Genomic DNA, 12,760 nt, shown 5'->3' with positions numbered 1-12,760 from the left:
ACATGATAAAGTGGAGAAATTCGTTGATATTTTAAACATAAAATCCGATTCAATTAGAATTTAAACGGCTTTAAGCGATTAAATTAAATAGATACGGTGGTAAAAAATGAATGTCGTAATGTAAGGCAGCGATTCGTCTCTACTACCATTAATAATAAAAGTGTAATTGTTTAAGAAATAACTGGGTCAAGAAAATTATACAAACATAAATTGCAATAAGTAGAAAGTGAATTTATTGCTATAACGGGTTAGATTTTTTAGCGGTAAATTCTCAATCATGAAATGTTATATTTGCTTTGGAGTAAATCTACTAACTGCCTTATCTTATGTTATAAAACATATTAATTAGTCAGACAGATCCTGCATGTTTCTCTAATTTTGTTTGCCGATTATATCTATATATCTAGAAAGAACCCTAAACACCATAACAGTTTTAAATAGTAAGCAGATATTTATTAAATTACAGGACTATATATGGATAATTATGTAGTGTTTTTGAACTTGTAAAGAACCCCTAAGTTTCGAATTAAATGTGTTGATAAATTACTCGTCTATCCTGAAGTTTTCTTATGAAATTATCGGAGCTTCTCAGTGAATTAAGGTTAGAGCAGTAAAATAAAGCCAATTACAGTTTTACTTATTAAAATTTCAACTGGGCGCCAAGTTGTAACTTGATTACTATAGTAGATTATTTAATTTTCTTACCATAACTACAGACCTTTCAGAGTTAAATATTTCCCATGTAAAGGACACTGTAAAGTTTAATTTGCAAAAGTGTTCTATTTTTATCGAAAAGACAAACGATTTTTATCGGTTCATGCGGACATTGACCGAGACATTTAATAGAGACAAAAAAAGGGTTTCTATATTGAAGGGATGGTTAAATTTAGCATGTCAATGAAACGTCTGAAGTATTATTGTAGTCACACAAATTGAAATATGCTTATGATGGTTTAAGTTATTATTTAATTCTCCGTTAAAAAAACTAACGCAACTTTATTTTTAATCATTGATGTTTAATAACATTGCAGTTGCAAATTTAGTTTTTTTCAAAAATTACATTATTAAAAAGAGAATTTTGCAAAAGAAAAGAAAAACACCATCATGTCGCACAAAAAAGTGGCAATGCATAAGTGCAAATTATTTAGATGTTTCAAAATTTCGTATTTTTTCGAATATCTTCGTATAACCGTTTGGATTTTTTAATAATTCAACTTTGCCCCAGTTTAACAATCTTCGTATCTCTTATATGTGTATCTATCGTGTATGTGCGCCACTTAGAGCTCGAAAATCCATGTTTTTCGCAATTAAAAATTCGTATCTTTGGCTGTATGAATAGTGAAACGATGAAATTCAGCATGTGAGCTCTCAATACATTGAGAATGACTAAACCGTAAAAAAAATATATTTCCTTTGCCCCCGAACGGAGCGGTACTGCGTTAAAGTAAAAAATTAGTAAAAAAAACCTTTGGCTCACGAGAACTCAAATTCAACGCCTTAAAACGACTTGAAATTTTTAGGGCATAAGGGTGGTTGGGGGCTTAAGGGCTGTATAATTTTTGGTTCAGATCCGTATGGAGGGTAAGGAATTATAAGCGAATAAAACTGAGGTAAAATAAAATTCAAACTGCTTTAGATGCTTTTGAAGTTCTTGAATTTTACGCTACACGGTACTTATTTCGGAAAAAAGAAAAATTATGAAAAAAAACCTTCATTATTTGCCTTTTAAATGTGATATAAACCAAATTTTTGTGGATTATCCAGGGCGAGCAAACTTTTCCCTTGAAGGACCGACCCGAATTATGATGACGAACCTGAACGATTTATATTTTCACGTATTAAATACTATAATAAGCCGATTGTTTTTCTGTAATTAGAATTTTTCTGACACTAGTAGTTTTTGAGATATTTGGATATTTGGCGTTTTATTCATTTGCGACGTCCCTGTACGTTATTGGAAAATAAAACATCATCTAAAAGATGCCAAATTTTGTTTTACAACACATACTAAAATTTCAAAATTGCAGCTGTATTACAAGTACTGAAAAAATGCGTTTTTCTCAAACAAGTCCATTTTTTTTCCGTTAAACGTCACCACAAGGGTGAAATAGCCCAATAGGTATGGCCGCCAACAGCAGGTACCTCGGCACGTGTTTTTTTTTTTTTTGGAAGGGTATCAGAGTTTCGTTAAATTTTCAGTGAAATTTATCGGAAAACTGTCAATTACAGGTAACGTCCAATTGGAAAAACTCTGGGCTTTTCGAATATGTGCATATCAATTGGGGAGATTGTGTATTGCGGACAGGAAAATTCGGTAAAGTTTTGACGTTAAAAAATGCCTTTTTTTTGAGTTTATAGACAGTGGATCGTACAGATCTATTTAATTTAAAGTGTGGGTTTCATGATTTTATTCAGTGAAGGCTTGAGAACACTCCAAGGAATATTTTAAAACCAAAATCAATCCAATCTGAGCACTAGAAGAGGAGCTATGACCCAAGTTACCCCCTTGGACATAATTTCCAAAATTCTGCATAAAAAAAGTTCTGATGCATGGATTTCTATGATTTTTTTTATAAAAGCTTAAGAATACTCCAAAGAATATTTTAAAACCAAAATCAATCCAATCTGAGCAATAGAAGTGGAGTTATGACCCAAGTTACCTGAGACTGTCTTTCCCCTTGGACATAATTTCCAAAATCCCGGATAAAAAAAGTTCTGATGCATGGATTTTCATGATTTTTTCAATGAAGCTTAAGAACACTCCAAGGAATATTTTAAAACTAAAAGTAATCCAATCTGAGCACTAGAACTGGAGTTATGATACAAGTTACCTGAGACTGTCTTTCCCCTTGGACATAATTTCCAAAATCCCGAATAAAAAAAGTTCTGATACATGATTTTTTTTTTTTTTTTCAATGAAGCTTAAGAATACTCCAAGGAATATTTTAAAACCAAAATCAATCCAATCTGATCATCAGAACTGCAGTTATGACCCAAGTTACCTGCGACTGTCTTTCCCCTTGGACATAATTTCCAAAATTCTGGATAAAAAAAGTTCTGATGCACGATTTTTTTTTTTCAATGAAGCTTAAGAACATTCCAAGGAATATTTTAAAACTAAAAGTAATCCAATCTGAGCACTAGAACTGGAGTTATGATACAAGTTACCTGAGACTGTCTTTCCCCTTGGACATAATTTCCAAAATCCCGAATAAAAAAAGTTCTGATACATGATTTTTTTTTTTTTTTTCAATGAAGCTTAAGAATACTCCAAGGAATATTTTAAAACCAAAATCAATCCAATCTGATCATCAGAACTGCAGTTATGACCCAAGTTACCTGCGACTGTCTTTCCCCTTGGACATAATTTCCAAAATTCTGGATAAAAAAAGTTCTGATGCATGATTTTTTTTTATTTTTTCAATGAAGCTTAAGAACATTCCAAGGAATATTTTAAAACCAAAATCAATCCAATCTGAGCAATAGAAGTGGAGCTATGACCCAAGTTACCTGAGACTGTCTTTCCCCTTGGGCATAATTTCCAAAATCCCGGATAAAAAAAGTTCTGATTCATGATTTTTTTAAATTTTTTCAACGAAGCTTAAGAACACTCCAAGGAATATTTTGAAACCAAAATCAATCCAATCTGAGCACTAGAAGTGGAGTTATGAGCCAAGTTACCTGAGACTGTCTTTCCCCTTGGACATAATTTCCAAAATCCCGGATAAAAAAAAGTTCTGATGCATGATTTTTTTTGATTTTTTCAATGAAGCTTAAGAACACTCCAAGGAATATTTTGAAACCAAAATCAATCCAATCTGAGCACTAGAATTGGAGTTATGACCCAAGTTACCTGATACTGTCTTTCCCCTTGGACATAGTTTCCAAAATTCTGGATAAAAAAAGTTCTGATGCATGATTTTTTTTTTATTTTTTCAATGAAGCTTAAGAACATTCCAAGGAATATTTTAAAACCAAAATCAATCCAATCTGAGCAATAGAAGTGGAGTTATGAGCCAAGTTACCTGAGACTGTATTTCCCCTTGGACATAATTTCCAAAATTCTGATTGATCTATTTAATTTAAAATGTGGATATAGGCGAGCTTTATATTGAAAACAAATATAAAAATCATGCAATTATGGATTTGCGATTAGGATACTTGGATACAATTTTGACAGATAATTGACATTTGAGTTTTAAGTCACGTGACTCCCGTAACACTTTTGCTGCTATTGGTCCAATTGGGTTAAAGTATTGTAGTTGGTATTAAGGTAATAATTTTTGACTAATTTTTAACATTGGGCTCGTGACTAAACTATTATATTTAACGTTTATCCAATTTATAAAAATTGATTTTTTTTTGAATATATATTACTCTCTTTCCTTCCCATATAAACTTCGGTCCTTGGACTAATCGGACCTAATTACATCTGACAATTTGTAGTTTTTCTGTAACAATCCCACGGACTAAAGGTATGGAAAGCGACTATACTTGTAAAACAGTCTTCTGTATATCTCAGTCGATCCATGTATCTTGAGCAAGACTTGAATTACAAGAATCCGACTTACTAAACATTTCACAATGTTCGTATTGCAGCTAATCAACTGAACCGATACATCAGCCATTACGAACCGCTCAGCTACGATGTCAAAGCGGTACACCAGGCACATCTGCGTAGCAAAAGGTCGCTGCTCCACAACGACCACGTTCATCTGTCGTTCAAATCCCACGATCGCCATTTTCGATTGAGACTAAAACGGGACGTCGAGGCGTTCGGGGAGAGGTTGGAAATTCACGGGGAAAACGGACCTATCGACGTTGATACCTCGCATATTTACAAAGGGTATTTAATTGGTAAGTTATTTACCCCCACTGCATCACTTTCCTCTATTTCCCATAAAAACCCAATTGGAATAATAATAATAATAATAATAAACAGCTTTATTTATTTACCGATAAAAAGTAAATATAAAGTATAAAGCTGAAAAAGACAAATGGGTGGCGGTATCCAACTAAAGCTACTCATAAAATCACTTGGAAATGGAGAAATTAAAAAAAAAATTAAAGGAAAGTCACATTTTTGGAAAATTAAGGACATTCTGTATATAGCTTCAAAAAATTCTCTTGCCTTTCCTATGGGAAATCGAGATTAATGTAATAGGAATTTTTTTTTTGTTTTTTTGTGCTCTACGCGTGGGTAAAAGAATTTTTCGAATCGTACAATTTTCTAAAATTTTTGATTTTTTTTAAGTCGTTAGGGCCAAAACCAGGAAAATGCCCGTAACTCCGTCCCTGTTCGTTTTTCGAAAAAAAGTGTAAAACACTTTTTAATTCAGTTTAAGGTGAAGATTCTTTAAGCACAAAAATAATTTCAATATTTTCCGTAGCAGTGGAGAAAATGGACATTTTTGAATTACAGGTTTTTCCCCATTTTCTCAAGCTGTATGACCGATAGAAGCAAATTTCTTTTACCAACGTGCAGTCCTTGTTATTCCCGACAACTTTTGTTTCGGACAATTTCTTCTCAGAATCACGGATTTTTTGGAAAAAAATAAAAAGTGATTTTTCATAATTTTTCAAGGGTACACCCCTTTCGAATTTTGACCAAAAATTTCAAAATTTTTTTTAAGCGGTTTTATTGCATCAATTGATAGTCATGGAAGGATTTTAAATTAAAATCGAGAAATTTTAAAAAAAATTATAGGAATGTCACATTTTTGGAAAATTAAAGACATTTTGTATATAGCTTCAAAAAATTCTTTTGCCTTTCATATGGGAAATCGAGATTAATGAATTTGGGATTTTTTCCTTGTTTTTTTATGCTCTACACGTGGGTAAAAGAATTTTTCGGTTCGAAATTTTTTTTTTAATTTTTCATTTTTTTTTGAGTCGTCAGGGCCAAAACTCGGAAAACGCGCGTAACTCCGTCCCTGTTCGTTTTTTGAAAAAAAGTGTAAAACACTTTTTAATTCAGTTTAAAGTGAAGATTCTTTGGGCACAAAAATAATTTAAATATTTTCCATAGCAGTGGAGAAATTGGAAATTTCATAATTACAGGTTTTTCCCCATTTTCTCAAGCTGTATGACCGATAGAAGCAAATTTCTTTTACCAACGTGCAGTCCTTGTTATTCCCGACAACTTTTGTTTCGGACAATTTTTTTCTCAGACTCACTGATTTTTTGGAAAAAAACAAAAAGTGATTTTTTTATAATTTTTCAAGGGTACACCCCTTTCGAATTTTCACCAAAAGTTTCAAATTTTTTTTAAGCGGTTTTATTGCATCAATCGGTAGTCATGGAAGGATTTTAAATTAAAATCGAGAAATTTTTAAAAAAATTAGAGGAAAGTCAAATTTCTGGAAAATAAAGGACAAGCTGTATATAGCTTCAAAAAATTCTCTTGCCTTTCCTATGGGAAATCGAGATTAATGAATTTGTGATTTTTTCCTTGTTTTTTTGTGCTCTACACGTGGGTAATAGAATTTTTCGGTTCGGACAATTTTTTTTAATTTTTGATTTTTTTTGAGTCGTCAGGGCCAAAACTCGGAAAACGCGCGTAACTCCGTCCCTGTTTGTTTTTCGAAAAAAAGTGTTGAACACTTTTTAATTCAGTTTAAAGTGAAGATTCTTTAGGCACAAAAATAATTTCAATATTTTCCATAGCAGTGGAGAAAATGGAAATTTCATAATTACAGGTTTTTCGCCATTTTCTCAAGCTGTATGACCGATAGAAGCAAATTTCTTCTACCAACGTGCAGTCCTTGTTATTCCCGACAACTTTTGTTTCGGACAATTTCTTCTTAGAATCACGGATTTTTTGGAAAATTAAAAAGTGATTTTTCATAATTTTTTAAGGGTCACCCCCTTTCGAATTTTGACCAAAAATTTCAAATTTTTTTTTAGCGTTTTTATTGCATCAATTGATAGTCATGGAAGGATTTTAAATTAAAATCGAGAAATTTAAAAAAAAATTAGAGGAAAGTCACATTTTTGGAAAATTAAGGACATTCTGTATATAGCTTCAAAAAATTCTCTTGCCTTTCCTATGGGAAATCGAGATTAATGTAATAGGCATTTTTTCGTTGTTTTTTGGTGCTCTACACGTGGGTAAAAGAATTTTTCGAATCGTACAATTTTTTTAAATTTTTGATTTTTTTTTTTGAGTCGTCAGGCTCAAAACTCGGAAAACGCGCGTAACTCCGTCCCTGTTCGTTTCTCGAAAAAAAGTGTAGAACACTTTTTAATTCAGTTTAAAGTGAAGATTCTTTAGGCACAAAAATAATTTCAATATTTTCGATAGCAGTGGAAAAAATGGAAATTTTTTAATTACAGGTTTTTCGCCATTTTCTCAAGCTGTATGACCGATAGAAGCAAATTTCTTTTACCAACGTGTAGTCCTTGTTATTCCCGACAACTTTTGTTTCGGACAATTTCTTCTCAGACTCACGGATTTTTTGGAAAAAAATAAAAAGTGATTTTTCATAATTTTTCATGGGTACACCCCTTTCGAATTTTGACCAAAAATTCATCAAATTTTTTTTAGCCTTTTTATTGCATTAATCGGTAGCCATGGAAGGATTTTGAAATAAAATGAAGCAATTTTTCAAAAAAAAGTAAAATTTTGATCTTTTTTTGGATCTTTAGGTCCTGGATAAAAAAAGTTCTAGTGCATGGATTTTTATGATTTTTTCAACGAACATTCCATATTAGGAATATTTGCTTGAGAACATTCCAAAGAATATTTTAAAACATTCCATATATAGGAATATTTGCTTGAGAACATTCCAAAGAATATTTTAAAACAAAAATCAAGCAGATCTGAACATTAGGAGTGGAGTTATGACCCAAGTTACCTGAAACTGTCTATCTCCTTGGACATGATTTCCAAAAACTTAGATAAAAAAAGTTCTGATGCATGGATTTTTATGGTTTTTTCAATAAAAGCTTAAGAACACTCGTAGGAATATTTTAAAACCAAAATCTATCCGATCTGAGCACTAGAAGTGAAGTTATGACCCAAGTTACCCGAGACTCTCTTTCCCGTTGGACATAATTTCCAAAATCCTGGATAAAAAAAGTTCTGATTCATGAATTTTTATGATTTTTCAAGAAAAGCTGAAGAATATTCCAAAGAAACTTTTCACCTAAAAATCAATCCGATCTGAGCATTAAAAGTCTTAAATTCCCTTGTATTTCTCCTATAATCCCCTAGTTTTCTTTTGCTACTTGTACCTGATAACGGACTTGTTTAGACTCAAAAAATAAAAAATTGATGAAGAGTGCTGTTTTGGTCCTGTACCCACACAAATTCTACACACACCCTTGAAACATTCATACATTTTATGCCCTATTTTCCTCATATTTCAGCACTTTTAGGTAAATTTAATACATAATAACAACAATAACAATATCCTTTATTTGCCAACAAAATCGTATACAGGACGACAAAACAACGTCATACAAAGGAGGATCTAGCTCCTATAGGACACATTAATTTTTCGTATCTAGAATTCATAGAGGCAATAGCCTTATATAAACAAAATTTAAAACATAAAACGTATGTCTCTATATTGTCTCTGTTTTACATTGAAAAAGAATTCGACTGATTTTAGGCGAGCCTAAAAGTGAAGTGTTCGGCTCGATAATCGATGGGGTTTTCGAAGGAAAAATCGTGTCGTCAAACGGTTCATTTTATGTGGAAAAAGCCCATCACTACTTTCCACACCACTCGCACCCCAATCGAACGTTCCATTCTGTTATTTACCACGAGGACCACGTTCACGATCCTTTTGCTAATGAACGTCAAGGTAAGTTGCTTTATCATTTTTTTCATTTAAGATATTAATTTAAATTAAACAACGTACAAAACAACAGCAAAACGTACTTAATAAGTTGGGCTTTGTGATTGGTCGTATTGGTTGTGTTGACTGATTTAAGTAAGAGAGTCAGTGATGATGTCAGTATCGGTAGATTTTGCAGAAGAATTTCTTACTGGTAAGCTGTTTGGGGTGGGTGGGGGGTGTAAGGGTATTGTTGATGAAAAATCGTTTTATTGCAGAAAATAATTGTCTTTGAGGAAAAATTTTATGAGAAAATTATAGGAAATGAAAAAATCTGAATTTTTTCAATAAAGACCAAAAAGGGGCTTCAGACTAGTCCATAACTCATATACGTTTGTGTACGTTTTGCTTATAGGCTGCTTGTTTACTTGTTTTTATTCCAGAAGTGTCTGTAAGACATAAAATCATTCGTTTATCATTGGCAAGTGAATATCTTGAGTTATAGAAGTCAAAAATCAAAAATTATTCATTTATGGACTAATCAGAAGATTCCTTTAGACTTTTTTGAAGAAATGACTAAAATCCATTCACAAAAAGTCAAAATAATGGAATTTTTATTCTAGGAGTGCCTGTAAGAAACAAAATAATTTTTCTTTTATTGGCAAGTGAATATTTTGAGTTCTAGTAGATAAAATTAAAAAATTATTGATTTATGGACTAGTCTGAAGTCTCTTTTAGTCTTTTTTGAAGAAATGAAGAATTTTTTATTTCCCATAATTTTCTTATTAAATTTTTGCTCTTAGACAATTATTTGCTGCAAAAAAACGGTTTTTTATCAAGACTACCCTTACACCCCCCACCCACCCCAAACAGCTTACCAGTAAGAAATTCTTAAGCAAAATCTACTGATTCTGAAATCATCATTCAGACCGTAGATTTTGCTTAAGAATTTCTTACTGGTAAGCTGTTTGGGGTGGGTGGGGGGTGTAAGGGTAGTCTTGATGAAAAACTGTTTTTTTGCAGAAAACAATTGTCTTGGAGCAAAAATTTAATAAGAAAATTATAGGAAATGAAAAAATCTTAATTTCTTCAAAAAAGACTAAAAGGGGCTTCAGAGTAGTCCTTAAATCAATAATTTTTAAATTTTGTCTACTAGAATTCAAGATATTCACTTGCCAATAAGAGACAATTGATTTTGTTCCTTACAGGCACTCCTAGAACAAAAATTCAATTATTTTGACTTTTTGTGAATGGATTTTAGTATTTTTTTCAAAAAAGACTAAAAAAGTCTTAGGACTAGTCCATAAATCAATATTTTTTAAATTTTGACTTCTAGAACCCAAGATATTCAGTTGCCAAGAAGAGACAATTATTTTGTTCCTTACAGGCACTCCTAGAACAAAAATTCAATTATTTTGACTTTTTGTGAATGGATTTTAGTATTTTTTTCAAAAAAGACTAAAAAAGTCTTAGGACTAGTCCATAAATCAATATTTTTTAAATTTTGACTTCTAGAACCCAAGATATTCAGTTGCCAAGAAGAGACAATTATTTTGTTCCTTACAGGCACTCCTAGAACAAAAATTCAATTATTTTGACTTTTTGTGAATGGATTTTAGTATTTTTTTCAAAAAAGACTAAAAAAGTCTTAGGACTAGTCCATAAATCAATATTTTTTAAATTTTGTCTACTAGAACTCAAGATATTCACTTGCCAATAAGAGACAATTGATTTTGTTCCTTACAGGCACTCCTAGAACAAAAATTCAATTATTTTGACTTTTTGTGAATGGATTTTAGTATTTTTTTTTAAAAAAGACTAAAAAAAGTCTTAGGACTAGTCCATAAATCAATATTTTTTAAATTTTGACTTCTAGAACCCAAGATGTTCAGTTGCCAAGAAGAGACAATTATTTTATTCCTTACAGGCACTCCCAGAACAAAAATTCAATTATCTTGACTTTTTGTGAATGGATTTTAGTAATTTTTTAAAAAAAGACTAAAAAAGTCTTTAGACTAGTCCTTAAATCAATAATTTTTAAATTTTGTCTACTAGAACTCAAGATATTCACTTGCCAATAAGAGACAAAGTCTTTTGTGTCTTACAGGCATTTGTGGAATGAAAACTCAATTTTTTCAAGAGTCTGCAAGTTTCATGTGTTTTAAATTTCTTTATCATTTTGTATGCAAAATATTACTTTAAATTTCATAGTAGGCAAGTAAGAGACCCGCATATAAGCAAAACGTACACAAACTAGCCTGAAGCCCTTTTTGGTCCTTTTTGAAGAACTGAAGTTTTTTTATTTCCTATAATTTTCTTATTAAATTTTTCCTCTAAGATGATTATTTTCTACAAAAAAAAAACGCTTTTTCATTAACCCTACCCTTACCCCCCCACCCACCCCAAACAGCTTACCAGTAAGAAATTCTACTGCAAAATCTACCGATTTTGAAATCATTACTGATTTTCTTACTTAAATAACATTTACTTCATAGAAATAGACACTCTCACTTAGTGTATATGGCACTGTTAATAAATTGTGTTACGTGAATGTTTGTGTTAGATTATGACGAGGGATTAAATTTAAAATTACTGAGAACTAAAGTTGAATAAGCATTTTGTTCGTATTGAAATCTTTTCTAAGTAATTTTTCAATCCAATAATTGTTTAAATAAATAACGTTACATACAACGTACATACAGTCAATTTATGTCCGGCAGCATATGAGCAAAACGTACATCTATATGGCACTGTTAATAAATTGGGTTTGGTGAATAATCATATTGGTTGTGTTGACTTATTTAAGTAAGAAAGTCAGTAGTGATTTCAGAATCGGTAGATTTTGCAGAAGAATTTCTTACTGGTAAGCTGTGTGGGGTGGGTGGGGGGTGAAAGGGTATTGTTGATGAAAAATCGTTTTATTGCAGAAAATAATTGTCTTTAAGGAAAAATTTCATGAGAAAATTATAGGAAATGAAAAAATCTGAATTTTTTCAATAAAGACCAAAAAGGGGCTTCAGACTAGTCCATAAATCATATACGTTTGGGTACGTTTTTCCTATAGGCTGCTTGTTTACTTGTTTTTATTCCAGAAGTGTCTGTAAGACATAAAATCATTCGTTTATCATTGGCAATATCTTGAGTTAATATCTTGAGTTATAGAAGTCAAAAATCAAAAATTATTCATTTATGGACTAATCAGAAGATTCCTTTAGACTTTTTTGAAGAAATGACTAAAATCCATTCACAAAAAGTCAAAATAATGGAATTTTTATTCTAGGAGTGCCTGTAAGGAACAAAATAATTTTTCTTTTATTGGCAAGTGAATATTTTGAGTTCTAGTAGATAAAATTCAAAAATTATTGATTTATGGACTAGTCTGAAGTCTCTTTTAGTCTTTTTTGAAGAAATGAAGAATTTTTTATTTCCCATAATTTTCTTATTAAATTTTTGCTCTTAGACAATTATTTTCTGCAAAAAAAACGGTTTTTCAGCAACACTACCCTTCAGAATCAGTAGATATTGCAGAAGAATTTCTTACTGATAAGCTGTTTGGGGTGGGTGGGGGGTGTAAGGGTATTTTTAATAAAAAACCATTTTTTTTGCATTTTTTACATTTCTTCAAAAAAAAAATCAAATGGTTGCCTCAAATTGTCACACATAATTTTAAATGTCAAACAATGGAAGTAATGCATCAAAGGGCATTTTTCGACGTACGAAGAAAAAAATTAATTTTTACCAATGGCGTGCATAAGAGATTTATCGTAAACATTATTTAATAAAAAAAAGCGCATTTGTCTAAAATAAATTTTATTCTTTAAATCCTTGTTTAGTTTTGAGCAAATTTATATTATTGAGTTTTTTTTATTTGTATATCTTATTTGGTTATAAATACACTTTTTGTTCTAGATTAAATACCCTGTTCACTAATCCAATTTTCATGAAAATCGGTGGGAAATTAAGGGAATTATACCTGT

At 31.2% G+C, this 12,760-nt stretch overlaps 1 protein-coding gene across 10 annotated transcripts in view; it reads left to right on the top strand.

Annotated features, from left to right (window-relative positions):
- Nucleotides 1–12,760, top strand: part of LOC126747994 (disintegrin and metalloproteinase domain-containing protein 10) — an 86,529-nt gene that overhangs the window by 15,864 nt on the left and 57,905 nt on the right. For all 10 annotated transcript variants that reach the window (XM_050456993.1, XM_050456991.1, XM_050456989.1 and 7 more), the window contains exons 2-3: nucleotides 4,600–4,857; nucleotides 8,616–8,810. In XM_050456993.1, coding sequence (XP_050312950.1) covers nucleotides 4,600–4,857; nucleotides 8,616–8,810 — 453 coding nt within the window. The remainder of the gene's footprint in view (nucleotides 1–4,599; nucleotides 4,858–8,615; nucleotides 8,811–12,760) is intronic.

This window comes from Anthonomus grandis, chromosome 20 (assembly GCF_022605725.1).
Source record: "Anthonomus grandis grandis chromosome 20, icAntGran1.3, whole genome shotgun sequence".
Lineage (NCBI taxonomy): Eukaryota > Metazoa > Arthropoda > Insecta > Coleoptera > Curculionidae > Anthonomus > Anthonomus grandis.
This window is presented reverse-complemented; position numbering and strand designations above follow the sequence as displayed.